Here is a 17,517-nt window from a genome sequence, read left to right as displayed (position 1 = left end):
TACTTTATTTGACACTTCATCCGGGAAATTGCCCTAATTCAACTACTAGTTCAAAATTAACCTTGTTAGTCGTAATTTTGTCAACAGGAAAATATGAATTCCTGGACAACCATTAATGTGCTCCTGGTTATTCATTACACTGTGGAATTGTGGAATCTGCAATTCCTATAGCTATCATGATGTAGAATTTGAGTCCTCAACTGCACAGTGATTAGTTATGTAATCACTGACAGATTAGCAAAAAAAAAAAAAAGAAGTAAAGATCACTCAATTATGATATTTTGGTGCAATATGTGAAAAACTATGTCATTAAAGACCCAATTACATTTGACTGCTTTTGTTTACAAGTTTTCAGTCGCTATAAATCCCGTTGTATAAACGAAACTGAACTGAAGAGAGCATTAAACATTGAACTCAGTAGTAGACAACTACTGAGTGAGACATCTTGTTGAAATACACACTAAAATTGTTGCTCGGCGGGGACGTCCCACACCTTATATCCTATCCAGAGCAATCATTGCCGTTTATTGGAATAGCTAAACGTCCCGAACGTACTAAACAAAGTAATGACCCATGTTCATTAGCGTTGATGTGTTTGAACGCCACTTTGGCCCCAAGTCAATTCATATTATTCCGCTAACTTGGCATGCCGAGCACACGACACTTGCCCCGGCATCCGCGAGAGTATCACAGAAAAGGAAGGCCAAAGTTTGGTCAAAGTAGTTGAAAATCTGGTCGCACATGTACAGGAATTCCGCGGGAGCACATGCTGCTATGCAAAGGTCGACGACGGAAGCTGGAGCCAGGGTAGAGGCAAGAGTGGTTTCCACAGCATTAGTGGTTTCTTGAATGGTAGTGGTTTCTTGATTAGCAGTGGTTTCTTGATTAGCAGTAGTTTCTTGATTAGCTGTAGTTTCTAGATTGACAGTGGTTTCTTGATTAGCTGTAGTTTCTTGATTGGCAGTACTTTCTTGATTGACAGTGGTTTCTTGATTAACAGTGCTCTCTGCTCCGTTGTTTTCAGTTACGGGATTTGTGCTGGCAACGGGTGGTAATTCTGTGGTTTGCTCTACTGGTTTTAATCCGGTTCCTGTTTCATCAACCGCATTGGTGGTCTCTACGAATGGCTCCGTGGTTGCAACATTTGTGGGAGCATTTGTGGACTCGACAACCTGAATAGAGTCAGTCCCTTCTGCATTCCTGTCAGATGTCGGTTCCTGACCTTCCGTGGTTCCTTCCACAGCGTTAGTGGTTTCTTGATTAACAGTGCTCTCTGCTCCGTTGTTTTCAGTTACGGGATTTGTGCTGGCAACGGGTGGTAATGCTGTGGTTTGCTCTACTGGTTTTAATCCGGTCCCTGTTTCATCAACCGCATCGGTGGTCTCTACGAATGGCTCCGTGGTTGCAACATTTGTGGGAGCATTTGTGGACTCGACAACCTGGATAGAGTCAGTCCGTTCTGCATTCCTGTCAGATGTCGGTTCCTGACCTTCCGTGGTTCCTTCCACAGCGTTAGTGGTTTCTTGATTAACAGTGCTCTCTGCTCCGTTGTTTTCAGTTACGGGATTTGTGCTGGCAACGGGTGGTAATTCTGTAGTTTGCACTACTGGTTTTAATCCGGTTCCTGTTTCATCAACCGCATTGGTGGTCTCTACGAATGGCTCCGTGGTTGCGACATTTGTGGGAGCATTTGTGGACTCGACAACCTGAATAGAGTCAGTCCCTTCTGCATTCCTTTCAGATGTCGGTTCCTGACCCTCCGTGGTTCCTTCCACAGCGTTAGTGGTTTCTTGATTAACAGTGCTCTCTGCTCCGTTGTTTTCAGTTACGGGATTTGTGCTGGCAACGGGTGGTAATTCTGTGGTTTGCACTACTGGTTTTAATCCGGTTCCTGTTTCATCAACCGCATTGGTGGTCTCTACGAATGGCTCCGTGGTTGCAACATTTGTGGGAGCATTTGTGGACTCGACAACCTGAATAGAGTCAGTCCCTTCTGCATTCCTTTCAGATGTCGGTTCCTGACCTTCCGTGGTTCTTTCAACAGCGTTAGTGGTTTCTTGATTAACAGTGCTCTCTGCTCCACTGTCTACAGTTACAGGAATTGTGCTGGCAAAGGGTGGTAATTCTGTGGTTTGCACTACTGGTTTTAATCCGGTTCCTGTTTCATCAACCGCATCGGTGGTCTCTACGAATGGCTCCGTGGTTGCGACATTTGTGGGGGCATTTGTGGACTCGACAACCTGGATAGAGTCAGTCCCTTCTGCATTCCTATCAGATGTCGGTTCCTGACCTTCCGTGGTTCTTTCAACAGCGTTAGTGGTTTCTTGATTAACAGTGCTCTCTGCTCCGCTGTTGTCAGTTACAGGAATTGTGCTGGCAACGGGTGGTAATTCTGTGGTTTGCACTACTGGTTTTAATCCGGTTCCTGTTTCATCAACCGCATCGGTGGTCTCTACGAATGGCTCTGTGGTTGCGACATTTGTGGGAGCATTTGTGGACTCGACAACCTGAATAGAGTCAGTCCCTTCTGCATTCCTGTCAGATGTCGGTTCCTGACCTTCCGTGGTTCTTTCAACAGCGTTAGTGGTTTCTTGATTAACAGTGCTCTCTGCTCCGTTGTTTTCAGTTACGGGAATTGTGCTGGCAACGGGGGGTAATTCTGTGGTTTGCTCTACTGGTTTTAATCCGGTTCCTGTTTCATCAACCGCATCGGTGGTCTCTACGAATGAATCCGTGGATGCAGCATTTGTGGGAGCATTTGTGGACTCGACAACCTGAACAGAGTCAGTCCCTTCTGCATTCCTGACAGTGGTTCTTTCTACATTAGTGGTTCCTTCCACGGTCACCTTAGATGAAGCCGTTGTCATACTTGTGCAAGTGTTTAGGCAGGATTGGTAACACTGCCCGTATGGAGTTGAAGTAGCTGAAGTGATAAAGAACAAGTAAATCAACGGGGAATCGCATTAGAAATCTAGAGATAGAAAAGTCTGGCAGAGAGATCAGGTCCCAAGCAATATCAAAAGCTGAGAGTCAACCAGTATCATTTAAGTTTTGTGCAGAATAAAGAGTTTAGTTGGTTAAGACAGGTAGGTGGACCCGAGTCTCCCACTTCCCTGGTTAAAACGTCAACTTACTTCTAGCGATTACAGGTAATTCTTTGAGTTTTATGGACATTAATCGCAATTATTCTCGAGAGTTGAGAAAAATGCAGTTCCATACGTCAAAATGGTCACATATGCAGGTAGGGCTCTACGATGTCTTCTTCGAAGGACATTGTTTTTAAGGGACAATCTTATTATCACAACAAACAAAACAAAGAAATAATTGAAGTAAATTGAAGAAAAGTATACGTGCCATCAGGTCGACGGAGATGCCATAATTCATGGGTATATGCTTATGTAAATTGATCTTGATGGCAACAGTATGTTGAAATGACCAGATGCACAATGATGATCGCATGGAAAGCAATTAGATATAGTCAGATTAATGTCTAGAAAACATTATCATCTTTCAAGATAGAGAGAAATATAAGAAGAGAGAGAGAGAGAGAGAGAGAGAGAGAGAAAATGACTTCGTTTGTTTGTCTGCTTCATATTTTGTAATCTAACTGAGCTCCGTGAAAACAATATTATAATCATTCACAAATCTTGGTAGAAATGATAACAAAATGCAAACATCAAAACCTGTTATCGTTTAGAGTGGAAGAGTTCGTGAATGAGTTTACTCGACATTTTATCCAAATCACACTATTATTATATGAAGTGTTTGATCGAAAAACGAATTAACTCAATTCTTGCTAGTTTGAGACATTTGCGAATAAAGGGATGGCATAGGATTGGTTGAGGTGAGGGTACAGCTTTTAACTTTTTGCGAGATGTTCAGAAACCACTTTATGAAATGCTAAAAAGCATACTATTTTAAGAGGAATTCAAAGTTTATTTTACGAAAAATTGGTTTTGAAATGGCTAAGATTTCCAAACACAAAGTACAAATGAAAGTGATCCTAATAATATGTGGGTCCCACCTGTTGTTATGATCGCTCTATTTTGGACATCTCAGCCATTTCAAAACCAATGTGGGTCACAGAACTTTGAATTTCTCTTAGAATTATATCATCTTTCATATCATATAATATGTTTATTATCATCTAAAAGAAAGTAATCATAAAAAATGTTGAAAAAATAGAGACCCATCTCAACGAAAACTCTATCATCCCTTTAAAACTGCTAAAGACAAAAAATAAGAAGAAAATGTGGGATATTTATGATTATAACTTCAAGAATATTCATTGTTACGAAGAGAGATATCACTTAGAAAGGATTTATTTTGCATTCCCTGGTGAAGGACTTACTTTAAATTGTTTAAAAATGGGGCTTAACTCCTTTTTGAGCAAACTCTTCATTATAGACAGTCGAGTCTGTCTCGTGTTATTTCAAGGGTGGGGGGGGGGGGGAGTTCTCGACAGGATTGTGCATGAAACTTTGCACTAAGGTTCATTTTCATGCCATGATGAAATGCCCTCATTGAAACAGAAATACAAACACATGCAATAAAAGGCATTCTGATTTATTACCATATTGTGAATGAGTGCTTGCGGCCGAAACGAGGAGAACTAGCGCGGTCACAAACATGTTCTGGAAGAGTGCCATCTGGAGAATCACAATACATACGCATCGATTTATTGGGAAATCGTTGGATGAAAGCCGATAGACTTGAACTTAGGAGATTGATATGTAACGATATTTTTCAGTAATGATTTACAGCAATTCATCGGAGTGATGGTGTTTGACCAAATCACATGGCTGAACGCTTTGCTCGGTGAATATACCATGATTGTAGACACGTGGACTTGCAAACTGTAACTTAAAGTTGAAAAACAACAACACAACAAGCAAGGAATGTGTAATGCTGTCAACGGCGATCATCATTTATTTTTCTTCATACAGTGCCAACGTATTTCCAACTTTCATATGACTATAAGCAAACTATTGGCGAGCTGGATGGCAAGGCCGTAGATGGTGGTGTAAAGTGTCACATGCTTTCAAAACTATATAGATTCATTTTGGAGGAGTTTAAAATCTTTGAAGAAAATGGGATAATACCGGAATATTAACTATACGTAACAGATATTATGCCATGACGTCATAATGGATGTGAAATACTGACAGCTTCAAGCAGGCGTAAAACCAAGTAATTTTGGTTCGTTCATTTTCAAAGCATGTTATGAAAGTCATAAAACGATGTTAATGAAGAAAAGATAGCATTTAAGGATGGTTTTTATCAATGAATGAATGATTATTCTAGGAATATATGATTTTCAATGGCATCGCTCAGAATGGCGGACAGGGTCTAAACTTTTACAGTATAACATTAGATAACTCTGCCCTGCACATCTACTGGACAACCAGTGGCTATTGTCGGGTGAAATTTAAACTTTTGTTTGCTGAAAATAGCAACTGATAAAGCCTACAAAATAGATATACAACTTTATTGCGAACAAAAGAAGGTGTTTTAACGTTCACGTAGAATTCTTCTTACGAAATTACGAGCCTTACCTTATCTTGCTTGTGTTGCGATCTTTCTGCGATGACACTTTACAAGCTCACCTCGACCCGTGAGGAAGTTTGCCGAGTCTGTCTTTTTCACGGAGAATGGATCCAAATTTATGCCAAGCTGATATCACCTGCTAATTAGATATTCATTTCAGATCAAGAAACACGGGCGGGTAACAAGAATATAAATATTTGACAATAGCTGTATGCCACAATCTAGTATTTGCAGAAGCATGCTTGCTCAAATACCCATAATTAGAAAGCATGTCTTGCAAAGAATATCGTATTGATTTAGATCGATCCAAATTGTTTAATTGCTCCTTAATGAAAGAATGTTACAAAAGTGGTTGGACAAAATTTTGTTTATTGATGTCAATCAATTTCACCGGTAAGGAGGAATCTGATTAAATGTATAAGAACATCTGTTTATATCTCCAGATTTGAAGTTCGAGCGTTATTCGGACAAGAATACACCAGGTGGAAAATCATCACAGAGAGACGTGTTAGCGTAAATACAGCAGCACATCCTTCACCAATTAATGTTTGACCAGTATGGACGTACCCCACCCTCTCTCCTTCTCGTTATATTTGCAAGGATACATTGCAAGAAAGAGTGCATGGAACTCAGCTTTAGAGCCGGAGGAGAGAGCGGAGGAGGCACAATGTTACAATAGGATAGTGAAATGGGGAGGGGGGGGGGGGGGTTGGGGGACGATTATGTTAAAAAGATAATCTCTCCCTAGAGTACGGATGGGTGTCAAAAGCAACATCTTTCATGGAAATCACAAACTGCAAATTTTTAGCAATATTGACATTGACATTGCTCAACGCACACCTGCCGTGTACTTGTATACTATCTGCAGATTGAAGTCGCACAGTAAATCCTATATTCATACCCTCTTACGGCTACTAGTATGTGAGAAGTGTCCTTTTCGCGATTATTTTTCTTTTGCAAGTCTCTTAAAACAATCGATCGGTGGATGATAACAACACAATGAGAATTGCTTTCCTTTTGAATCATCCTTAGGCAAATTCTTCTGCTTGCTTAATCAAGCCTACCAAGTTGCCTTCAAACGTGGCAGTGAGCCTGTGTGAGAGGGTGTACGTCTGCAGTATACTATACAGTATACGCAATTCCTCCAGCTGGTCTTTGCTTCAAAGGAAGTATCCAATACAGAATGCATGTCGAATTGTATCGATTCATGATATCGATTCATGACATATATGTCACTGGCAGAAATCTTGGTATAGAGGATTTTTTTTTTTTGTGGGCGGAATCCATATAATCTGAAGAAAATTTGTAAAATATTATCGAGCAATTCAGTCAACATGAATTTGCATTGCATAGCTCCTTTGATGGGAGCAAACGACAAACTATAAAATGTGAACTACAAGCCATTGCCAGCAATAATAGAACAACAAAAAAGGCAGTATTGTCTTATTACTTATACGTTAACCCTAACCAGGCTTTTTGGCCTGTTCTGTGGCCGGGGGAGGGTTGATTCAAACCCCCCCCCCCCCCCCCCCCCGAGATCTCGGCCGTCGGTCGCGCAAGCGCCCTGAAAATTGGCACATACGTTACTTGTCGCGTAATCTATACCAAACTATAACAGAGAAGAAAAAAAAATGAATTTTTCACTTTTTATACTTTAAGCGTGAAATCATAAGTTTTGCTGTGATTCAGAAAATAAAGCTAATGGCATCCTAATTTTTGGTGACATTATACCTTGTAGCAATCCTAACAAGGTACTTGAAAAAAAATCCTGGTATGAAAGTTGATTTCCTACATATTCTATTGTTTATGAATTTCTTATGAATTCCCCTGTTTGTCGACCTATTGGTGTGTTGTTGTTTTTTTCGTTTTTTTCCACAAAATGTATTACAGAATCTATTTTAAGCATAATTATGCAAAAATTAATTGATTTCAGCCTTTGAAAAATGAAAATAACCATATCTATGAATAAGGTGAAAAAACTCTATTTGCATAGACTTTGTACACAAAAATCACGTTTTTGAGCCATTTTCGGTCTGACAAGCTTGTCGTGCGGCGTCGTAATGGTATATCCGATTTTCGCGAAAATGATGTCATAAGATGTGCTAGACATAAAAATAAAAAAATCAGCGAGCGGCGCGGTCAAAAAAAAAATCGCGCAGTAGAATTGTCGCGTAAAATGTCGAGGGGGGGGGGGGTTGATTCAACCTCCACTGGCTCTTTCAGGGTTAATCCTGTGTTTCTTTGTCTTGTGTATTGCTTTATCTCAACGTGGTCAAAAGTACCTGCTACAGTTATCTGCCACTGAAACTTCGTTTACTCGGGTTTGTCCGTTTGTTTTCAGCAAGTCCTGAAAAACAAATGAAGTATGTGGGAAACACAGAAGAGAACACGACTCAACATGAGGTTGAACAATGACAAAAGTTCAAAGTTGAAACGGAATGTCAATAGCTGCAGGCCTACTGAGCCAAAGCAGTGTGATAAATGATACGTCAAATCGTTGTCATTATTGACACCTCGTGTTAAACGTTATGAGACTAGTCTAACCCCAACGATAAGCCCCTATACCGTACTTCAGTGGAGATAGAAATAAAATCTAAAGCTGCTGGGGAACTGCAGGGAGTATACTTGTTTTGGTTTTTTTTTAATCTAATATGCATGAGCATTGTTCTTTACGATTAGCGTTGATAAAATTTTGTAGAATTTACGAAAGAGAAATAAATCTACCGAAGCATCCGGATGTAAATATATGAATAGAATTCATGTAGGCCTACAGTGTAGATTTTGAGATTTTACTATTTGAGAATGTATTATCACTGCAGCTGCGAGTGAAAATTTAGTACAAATCGGCTCACAATATAACTATGGAATAATTTTCTGAGTCTGGAGAAAGTTGTTTCACCGACATAATAGATAGCTTATGTAGGTTTGGTGGTTTGGTGACGATTGATCCCGACTCATTTGTAAGACTCCAGAAAAGGGCTTTCCCTCACATTTGAATCTTTCCTGCTTACAAGAAGGCACGCACAATCACCCACAACCACGTATACATACTTATACCTACACGCACACACACACACACACACACACACACACACACACACACAAACATACGATTTTGCAATGGTAACAGGTGCAAGTCTGTCACACATGCAGATAGTCTTGTACTTGTCACTCGCGCAATAACTGTTTGACACACACGTACTGTAAATGCACACGAAACATATTTTTCCCTTCACCTCATCTTTTCATTCACGCATATAGCTTGATTTTGTATGTTAGGAACTATACTCCCACCACCTGACAACCATGCGCTGACTTCGCATGAAAATATGAAAAGTACTCTTCAATTATGTTGATGAGGAAGATACATTATACACACACACACACACAAATATACATATATATATATATATATATATATTTGATATCTCAAGTCTCAACATTAGCAGTGGCTTGGTGGCACGGAGCCACTATATAAAAATTGACGTCGGGCAACCAAATTTCGAAAACGGTTCATCTTTTCGTGGCCCGATCGGGCAACTAAGATTCAAAATTGATTGATATACGTTTGCTCTTATTTCGGGCCATCGAAACTTTTTAATGATTTTACTGGCCCGACAGGGAAGAAGGATGTTGTATAGCCCTATATATATATATGTATATATATATATATATATATATATATATATATATATATGGCCATGAAAAAGTTGTTGATCATTATCTGCATCAATAAAGTTATTTCACTATTAAAGCTCCCGCACACACATTTAAAAGGTATCTGTAAGCGATCAAACAAGAGTTGAAGAAGAGGCACTCAAGTTTATTTTATTGATTCATCGAAACATCTTACAGGAGAACAGTGTAAATGAAAAGAGGTCTCATCTTCTGTCTCGACAGAGATCTTAGCTGGTTAGCCACCGATGCTATCCCTCTGAACAACCATCGAGATTGTAACATTTTGACAACATTCGTTGAAAAAAAGACATTCTAAATAAATAGAACCTACTTGACTCAATGAAATGGAAAATTTTTACCGGGGTTCTCTTCAAATGTGCAAGAGTAGCCTTTTAATTGAGTTATATCTATGATCACTTTCTTTTACTGTATAATATATACTCTAGGCTGAATGGTTGTCCAGATGTTTACGAGTTATTCCGAAGGCTCTTTATTCCTAAGATTCGTTATTCCGAAGATTCATTGATCCGAATTTCATTTTCGGATTAACCAATCTTCGGAATTACGAACCTTCGGTATAACGCCACAAATTTTCGGATGAACGGACCCTTTTTCATTTTCGGATTAACGAACCTATAGGTATAGGGAATTCGTGTGTTTCGGATTAACGACCCTTCGGAATAACGAACCTTCGGAATAGCGAACCTTCGGAATAACGAACAGCACCCGTTGTGCTAACACGCTAGTCATCGAAGGTACCAGTAACCGTAAAGGGAAATTAATCAGCATTCTGTAGCACACTTCATGGTCAGCCAAACAGTTTGTTTGTTTGTTTGTTTTCTAATTTCATGCTCATTTTGTCACAACGTAAGGCAGATAGTGCAGACAATGAAATAATCTAACACAAGCTGCTTAATACGAATGCTGTCACACCTTTTTTGTTGTTGTTGATGATGTTGTTGTTCAAAAGAAGGACATCTGTCAGGCAGTTGTCTCTTGGTTTCAAACGGTTTTCTTGTAAATTCGTTTTCTTGCTTTCGTTAATTAAGTTTGTATAGATTCATTCATTGATCATAATAGTAAGGACATTTGATTTCTTGAAAGAAGAGGAGCTGGTTGTGCTTTTAAGGTATCTATCACAGCAGGGTAAAAGGTCAAGAAGGGGCTAGATTTGTAAAGAAAATAAAAGTTTAAGGAAAATCATAAACAGCACTGACTGTCTTCGGCCAGCTATCCCACATATGTTATGACAAAAGAAGATAGCTTTCATTCCAATTATGTGCGTCAATGTTTCGGTAATTGATTTTCATTTCAATTCAAGGCCACCATCTAGACAATCCCGGTAACTCGACATGCGGTGCAGGCAACGCTGGCGGCCTGTGCTGCCAGCACATTGCAGAACAGTTCAGCCAGGATGTCATCGAAGTAACTGTACATCTGGCGGCAGGCCTCCATGGAGAACTCTGGCGCACAGGACGTCTGGCAAAATTCCGTCACAGTGGTGGGGACGAGGGAAGATAGAGTTGACGAAACCGTTGTAGGAGCGGAACTAACCACTGTCGTTTTTGAACCGGGAGTGGACGCTTCCTTTAGAGCTGTGGTCTGTCCAGCAGTGGAAGCCTCGACTGCCTGTGTCGTTTCCTCTTTGACTGTGATAGTGGTGGTTTCACCCTCTTGAACAGTTGTCATTTCGGCGGCTAGAGTGGTTTCTTCTTCAGTCGTTTTTAAACCGGGAGTGGATGCTTCCTTTCCAGCTGTGGTCTGTCCAGCAGTGGAAGCCTCGATTGCCTGTGTCGATTCCTCTTTGACTGTGACAGTGGTGGTTTCACCACCTTGAGCAGTTGTCACTTCAGCGGATAGAGTGGTTTCTTCTACAAGAATCCCTTTATTGAAAGTGGTAGTTTCCCGTTCAGCAACTGTGCTCTCAGCTATCGCAAGAGTGGTTTCTTCTACTTTGTCGGTGATATCTTCAACAGGCAAAGTGCTCTTGTCAATTGCTATAGTATTTTCTTCATAAGAAATAGTGCTTTCCTCACCAATAGTGGTAATTTTTTCGTCTTCGACTGGAATCTTGTCAATATCTTCGGTGGTCGCTAACCTACTTCCCGGGGTCGTGTTGACTGTGTCTTCAGTGGGAGCGTGTGATTCTCCTTCGTTAGCTGTAGTTTCTTGAAACGCAAGTGTACTCTCTTCAACAGACACAAGGGTGGATACCCTAGCAGATTCAGTGGATTTGCTACGACTTGCGGTTGTTTGGACAATAGTCGAGGAAACGAGGGATTCCGATGAAGGCGTAGTTTCCACACCTTGCAAAATGTCAACGTTTGTGGGACCATCCGTCGGTTCACCGTATATTGTCGTGAAGAAAACGGTGGAAGAGCAGATATCTGAACATGTCAGGGCACAGTCTGATATCGGAGTTGATGATTGGTCCGTCAGCATTTGAACAAATGTAGATTCAGTAGTGACAACACTGGAAGAATATGCTTCAGTGTTTTCCGTATTTGCACCTATATCAAGTGGAGTGGAGAATTCAGCAACAGTGGTGGTCTCTTTGAATGCATCAGTTGTCCGTTCATCAGAAACCGTGTTCTCTGCAAAGTCAGTTGTGATTTTTTGGTCTATCGGTGATGTTATTTCAACAGCAACAGTGCTGTCGATAGGCGTCTCGGCGGTTGTCGCCTCACCGGCATTAGTGGTTTCTTCATCCACTACAAGAACCCCTTCATCGGATGTAGTGCCTTCCCCTCTATTGTTTATGGTGGTTTTACTGCTTGAAGAAGTGGTTTCTGTATCACTGACTGTGCTCTCATGAACTGCAGGAGTGGTTTCTTCATCTAAATCAGTAATCTCTTCAACAGGCAAAGTGCTCTTGTCAAGCGCTACAGAAGTTTCTTCATAGGAGAGAGTAGTTATGTCACCAACTGCTGTAGAACCATCCATAGGTGTTGATGATTGGTCTGTCAGCATTTGGACAAATCTTGATTCAGTAGTGACAACACTGGAAGAATATGCTTCGGTGCTTCTGGTATTTGCACCCGTATGCTCCAGAGTTGAGAAGTCAGCAACAGTGGTTCTCTCTCTGAATGTATCAGTTGTCCCTTCATCAGAGACACTGTTCCCTCCAAAGTCAGTTGTGATTCGTTGGTCTGTTTGTGATGTTATTTCAACAGCAACAGTGCTGTCGACAATCATTTCTGTGGTTGTCGCCTCACCGGCAATAGTGGTTTCTTCATCCACTACGAGGATTCCGTCATTGGCAGTAGTGCCTTCCAATCTACCTGTAAGGGTGGTTTCACTGCCTGAAGAAGTGGTTTCTTCATCGATGGCTGTGCTCTCACGAACTATAGGAGTGGTTTCTTTATCTATATCAGTGATATCTTCAACAGGCAAAGTGCTCTTGTCAAGTGCTACAGAAGTTTTTTCATGGGAAAGAGTGGTCATGTCACCAATTGTTGAAGGACCATAAGTGGGCTCTCCGTACAATGTCGTGAGAAAAATGGTGGAAGAGCAGATATCTGAACATGTCAGGGCACAGTCTGATATCGGTGTTGATGATTGGTCCGTCAGCATTTGAACAAATGTAGATTCAGTAGTGACAGCACTGAAAGAATATGCTTCGGTGTTTTCAGTATTTGCACCTACATCAAGTGGAGTGGTGAATTCAGCAACAGTGGTGGTCTCTTTGAATGCATCAGTTGTCCGTTCATCAGAAACCGTGTTCTCTGCAAAGTCAGTTGTGATTTTTTGGTCTATCGGTGATGTTATTTCAACAGCAACAGTGCTGTCGATAGGCGTCTCGGCGGTTGTCGCCTCACCGGCAATAGTGGTTTCTTCATCCACTACAAGAACCCCTTCATCGGATGTAGTGCCTTCCCCTCTATTGTTTATGGTGGTTTTACTGCTTGAAGAAGTGGTTTCTGTATCACTGACTGTGCTCTCATGAACTGCAGGAGTGGTTTCTTCATCTAAATCAGTAATCTCTTCAACAGGCAAAGTGCTCTTGTCAAGCGCTACAGAAGTTTCTTCATAGGAGAGAGTAGTTATGTCACCAACTGCTGTAGAACCATCCACAGGTGTTGATGATTGGTCTGTCAGCATTTGAACAAATGTCGATTCAGTAGTGACAGCACTGAAAGAATATGCTTCGGTGCTTCTGGTATTTGCACCCGTATGTTCTAGAGTTGAGAAGTCAGCAACAGTGGTGGTCTCTTTGAACGCATCAGTTGTCCCTTCATCAGAGACAGTGCTCTCTTCAAAGTCAGTTGTGATACTTTGGTCTATTTGTGATGTTATTTCAATAGCAACAGTGCTGTCGACAATCATTTCTGTGGTTGTCGCCTCACCGGCAATAGTGGTTTCTTCATCCACTACGAGGATTCCGTCATTGGCAGTAGTGCCTTCCAATCTACCTGTAAGGGTGGTTTCACTACCTGAAGAAGTGGTTTCTTCATCGATGGCTGTGCTCTCACGAACTATAGGAGTGGTTTCTTCATATATATCAGTGATATCTTCAACAGGCAAGGTGCTCTTGTCAAGTGCTACAGAAGTTTTTTCATGGGAAAGAGTGGTCATATCACCAACTGTTGAAGGACCATCGGTCGGCTCTCCGTACAATGTCGTGAGAAAAACGGTGGAAGAGCAGATATCTGAACATGTCAGGGCACAGTCTGATATCGGTGTTGATGATTGGTCTGTCAGCATTTGAACAAATGTAGATTCAGTAGTGACAGCACTGAAAGAATATGCTTCGGTGTTTTCAGTATTTGCACCTACATCAAGTGGAGTGGTGAATTCAGCAACAGTGGTGGTCTCTTTGAACGCATCAGTTGTCCGTTCATCAGAAACAGTGTTCTCTGCAAAGTCAGTTGTGATTCTTTGGTCTATTGATGATGTTATTTCAACAGCAACAGTGCTGTCGATAGGCGTCTCGGTGGTTGTCGCCTCACCGGCAATAGTGGTTTCTTCATCCACTACAAGAACCCCTTCATTCGCAGTAGTACCTTCTAATCTACCAGTAATGGTGGTTTCTCTGCCTGAAAAAGTGGTTTCTATATCATCACTGGCTGTGCTCTCATGAATTGAAGGAGTGGCTTCTTCATCTCTATCAGTGATCTCTTCAACAGGCAAAGTGCTCTTGTCAAGCGCTATAGAAGTTTCTTCATAAGAAAGAGTAGTTTTGTCGTCAACTGTTGTAGGACCGCCCTTCGGAGTTGATTGATCCGTCAGCATTTGAACAAATGTAGATTCAGTAGTTACAACACCGGAAAAATATGTTTCAGTGCTTCCAGTATTTGCACCTATATCTACTGGAGTGGTATATTCAGCAACATTGGTGGTCTCTTTGAATGCATCAGTTGTCCGTTCATCAGAAACAGTGCTCTCTCCAAAGTCAGTTGTGACTCTTTGGTCTATTTGGGATGTTATTTCGACAGCAACAGTGTTGTCGACAATCGTCTCGGCGGTTGTCGCCTCACCTGCAATAGTGGTTTCTTCATCCACTTCAAGAACCCCATCATTGGCAGTAGTGCCTTCCGATGTACTTGCAATGGTAGTTCTGACATCTGAAAAAGTGGTTGCTATATCATTTAGTGTGCTCTCAAGAATTGGAGGAGTGGTTTCTTTATCTACATCAGTGACCTCTTCAACAGGCAAAGTGCTCTCGCTTACTGAAGATTCTTCATAAGAGAGAGTGGTTATGTCGCCAAATGTTGTAGGGCTATCGGTTGGTTCTCCGTACACTGTCGTGAGAAAAACGGTGGACGAGCAGATATCTGAACATGTCAAGGCACAGCCTGATATTGGTGTGGATGACTGGTCTGTCAGTGGTTGGGATGCCAACGACTCAGTAGGAGTTGTCCAAGAAGAGGATGCTTGGTCAGACGGAGAGACGAAAACATGAATGTCGTCTCCAGAAGAACTCGACATCCACGTTGGAGTCGCTTCAACAGTTGGCTCCTCCGTCATTTCATCGAAGGGTGTGGTGACGTATGGATAGAATGAACAAACCTCCGCGCACGTATCCGCACAAGACAAAGAAGGTGTAGGAGTGCTTGGTATCACTGACGCAAGATCCTCTGTGCAATTCAATTGAAATAATAAACAGAACGTGAGATAACGATATACTCCCATTTTACTCCCAATATACAAGTATCATCAAAACGAAGTGCATCAGAATCACATATGTTTGAATTTGTTTGAGTAAGTCAATTGTTTAGTTGAAACTTTTTATTCCAAATCGTAACACGCCGCAGATTGTGATAAATCAATACCAGCTGAGTATTGATTCCGATCAGAGTATACCGTTACGTAAAGATTAAATACAAAACAAATTGTTAAATGAAACAGTTTCACAGCATTTAGGCATTAAAATATCTCAAAAGATGTGCAACTTAAGCGACAGAAGACGGACTACCCCTGCATTTGCGAGTATAAAGAGATAGATTCCCCACTTACGTGAGTTCACGTTCTCTGGGCTTGTTGCCTCTGGTGACTCTTGGGCCTGAGTTGTGTATCCTGACTCGTTAACGATAGCGGTAGAAGGCAACTCCTTTTGGGTAGTGGATGGAGGATGACTTGGGTTGCTTTGGGTTGCTGTGGGTGACAACTTGGGTTGCGAAGTAGACGGTGACATTGTATCGATCGTCTCCGAGGACAGCTCAGATAGAGTGGTGGATGAAAAGGGGACGTCCGTTGCCACCGATGATAACGAAGACTGAGGAGTGGTTGGTGGCAAACCATCTGTGTTAGTTGATGACAGCTCCATTACAGGTGTGGATGGTGGTTGAGATTCGATTGCTACCGATGATAATTCGGGTTGAGAAGTAGATGATGACAGGGATTCGATTGCTACAGATGACATCTCGGGTTGTGAAGGGGATGATGGCATCTCGGGTTGTGGAGTGGATGGAGGCTGAGATTCGATTGATACCGATGATATACCAGGTTGTGGAGTGGATGATGACATCTCGGGTTGTGGAGCGGATGATGACATTTCAAGTTGTGGACTGGATGATGACTTAGATTCGATTGCTACTGATGACATCTCGGGTTGTGGAGTGGATGGTGGCTGAGATTCGATTGCTGCCGATGATGTTTCTTGTTGTGGAGTGGATGGTGGCTGAGATTCGATTGTTGCCGATGACGTTTCTTGTTGTGGAGTGGACGGTGGCTGAGATTCGCTTGCTACCGATGACATCTCGGGTTGAATGGTAGATGGAGGCTGAGATCCGCGTGCTACCGATGACATCTTAGGTTGCGAAGTGGATGATGGCACATTTACAGTAAAAATTGACGACGGCTGGGATGGAGTGGTGTTTGGTAGGACGGGTCCCATCGCTGGAGAAGACAGATCCGACTGCGTTGGATATGGTGACGCAGCTTCGGTCGCTAACAGTGACGGTAAAATGAAATAGGTATACGTTAAAGATACCAATCTTGTCTGAATAAAGATCTCAGTCGAGCTTCATTTCGAAAAGAAGTGTGCCCACCCCCTGATGCTTATTTTAAGAGCTTATGCTTGAACAAAATAATGAGGGCTTCCCCTTTTATTAAAACAGTATCTTCACCGCGCTTTAAAGAAAATCATTCAAAAAGAACTGCATGAAACACAAACATGATATGAATAATTCTTTTAGCGAGAGCGGAAAGCATGCAATTGACATAATTGTCTATTTCACTGCCTGTCATTCCAATTAAAAGTCAGTAATGCACTGTGGGACCATCGGTGGATAACAGGAAATAGTAAACAATTCCTTCATCACGTCAAATCTATGACTTTACATCCGGTTAACATCTGCTGGAGCCAAGAGGACAGCTCGATATCCATAAGATTTGAGCATTCATAATCACTTCACGGGGTTTCAAACATCGTTTTGAAGACTATGTCGGCAAAATACTTACAGGGATTGACGAATGAAGCATTTGTCGTTTTCGGTGAATCTTCGACCAGAGGAGTGGAAGACGGAGGATTGGTAGTGGTGGGGACTTCGGGTGACTTCGTCGTTTGAACTTGACTTTGGGTCTTCTTTTTAGTGTAGACGACTTGAGGTTCTGGCTCCACTGTTCAGAAGATGATGTAGGTTGCATTTTCAAAAATTAAAGTACTGTTATACGCATGTATAATTTCATGTGCTTAACATATCCTAATTGATGTTAGCTTTTCATCCGATAATTGACACGAGTTATGCCATACTTCAAGTGAGGAAACGATGTATGAAGCGATAAATGATTTATGGCACATTTAAAGGTAAAACGAAAACAAAATCGATTTACATTTACAGAAAAAAAGAT

The 17,517-nt window shown here is 41.5% G+C and overlaps 1 protein-coding gene across 1 annotated transcript; it reads right to left on the bottom strand.

Annotated features, from left to right (window-relative positions):
- On the bottom strand, nt 1-5,644 carry LOC139741790 (uncharacterized). The gene is made up of 3 exons (XM_071652378.1): nt 5,556-5,644; nt 4,574-4,649; nt 1-2,923 (listed from the first exon to the last, which is right to left on the bottom strand). The coding sequence occupies exons 2-3, from the start codon at nt 4,647-4,649 to the stop codon at nt 624-626; spliced, it is 2,376 nt and encodes a 791-aa protein (XP_071508479.1). The 5' UTR covers nt 5,556-5,644; the 3' UTR covers nt 1-623.
- Nucleotides 5,645-17,517: the final 11,873 nt, after the last annotated feature.

Source organism: Diadema antillarum, unplaced genomic scaffold, assembly GCF_040938485.1.
Source record: "Diadema antillarum isolate AM-2024a unplaced genomic scaffold, OU_Dant_1.0 seq00000953_RagTag, whole genome shotgun sequence".
NCBI classification, from domain to species: Eukaryota; Metazoa; Echinodermata; class Echinoidea; order Diadematoida; family Diadematidae; genus Diadema; species Diadema antillarum.
The sequence above is the reverse complement of the archived record's forward strand: the minus strand, read 5'-3'. Positions and strand labels throughout refer to the sequence as shown.

Coding starts and splice junctions, on each gene's coding strand:
- LOC139741790 (XM_071652378.1), bottom strand. CDS start 4,649: ATGGCACTCTTCCAGAACATGTTTGTGACCGCGCTAGTTCTCCTCGTT. Junction 2,924..4,573: donor AAGCACTCATTCACAATATG/GTAATAAATCAG, acceptor TTATCACTTCAG/CTACTTCAACTCCATACGGG.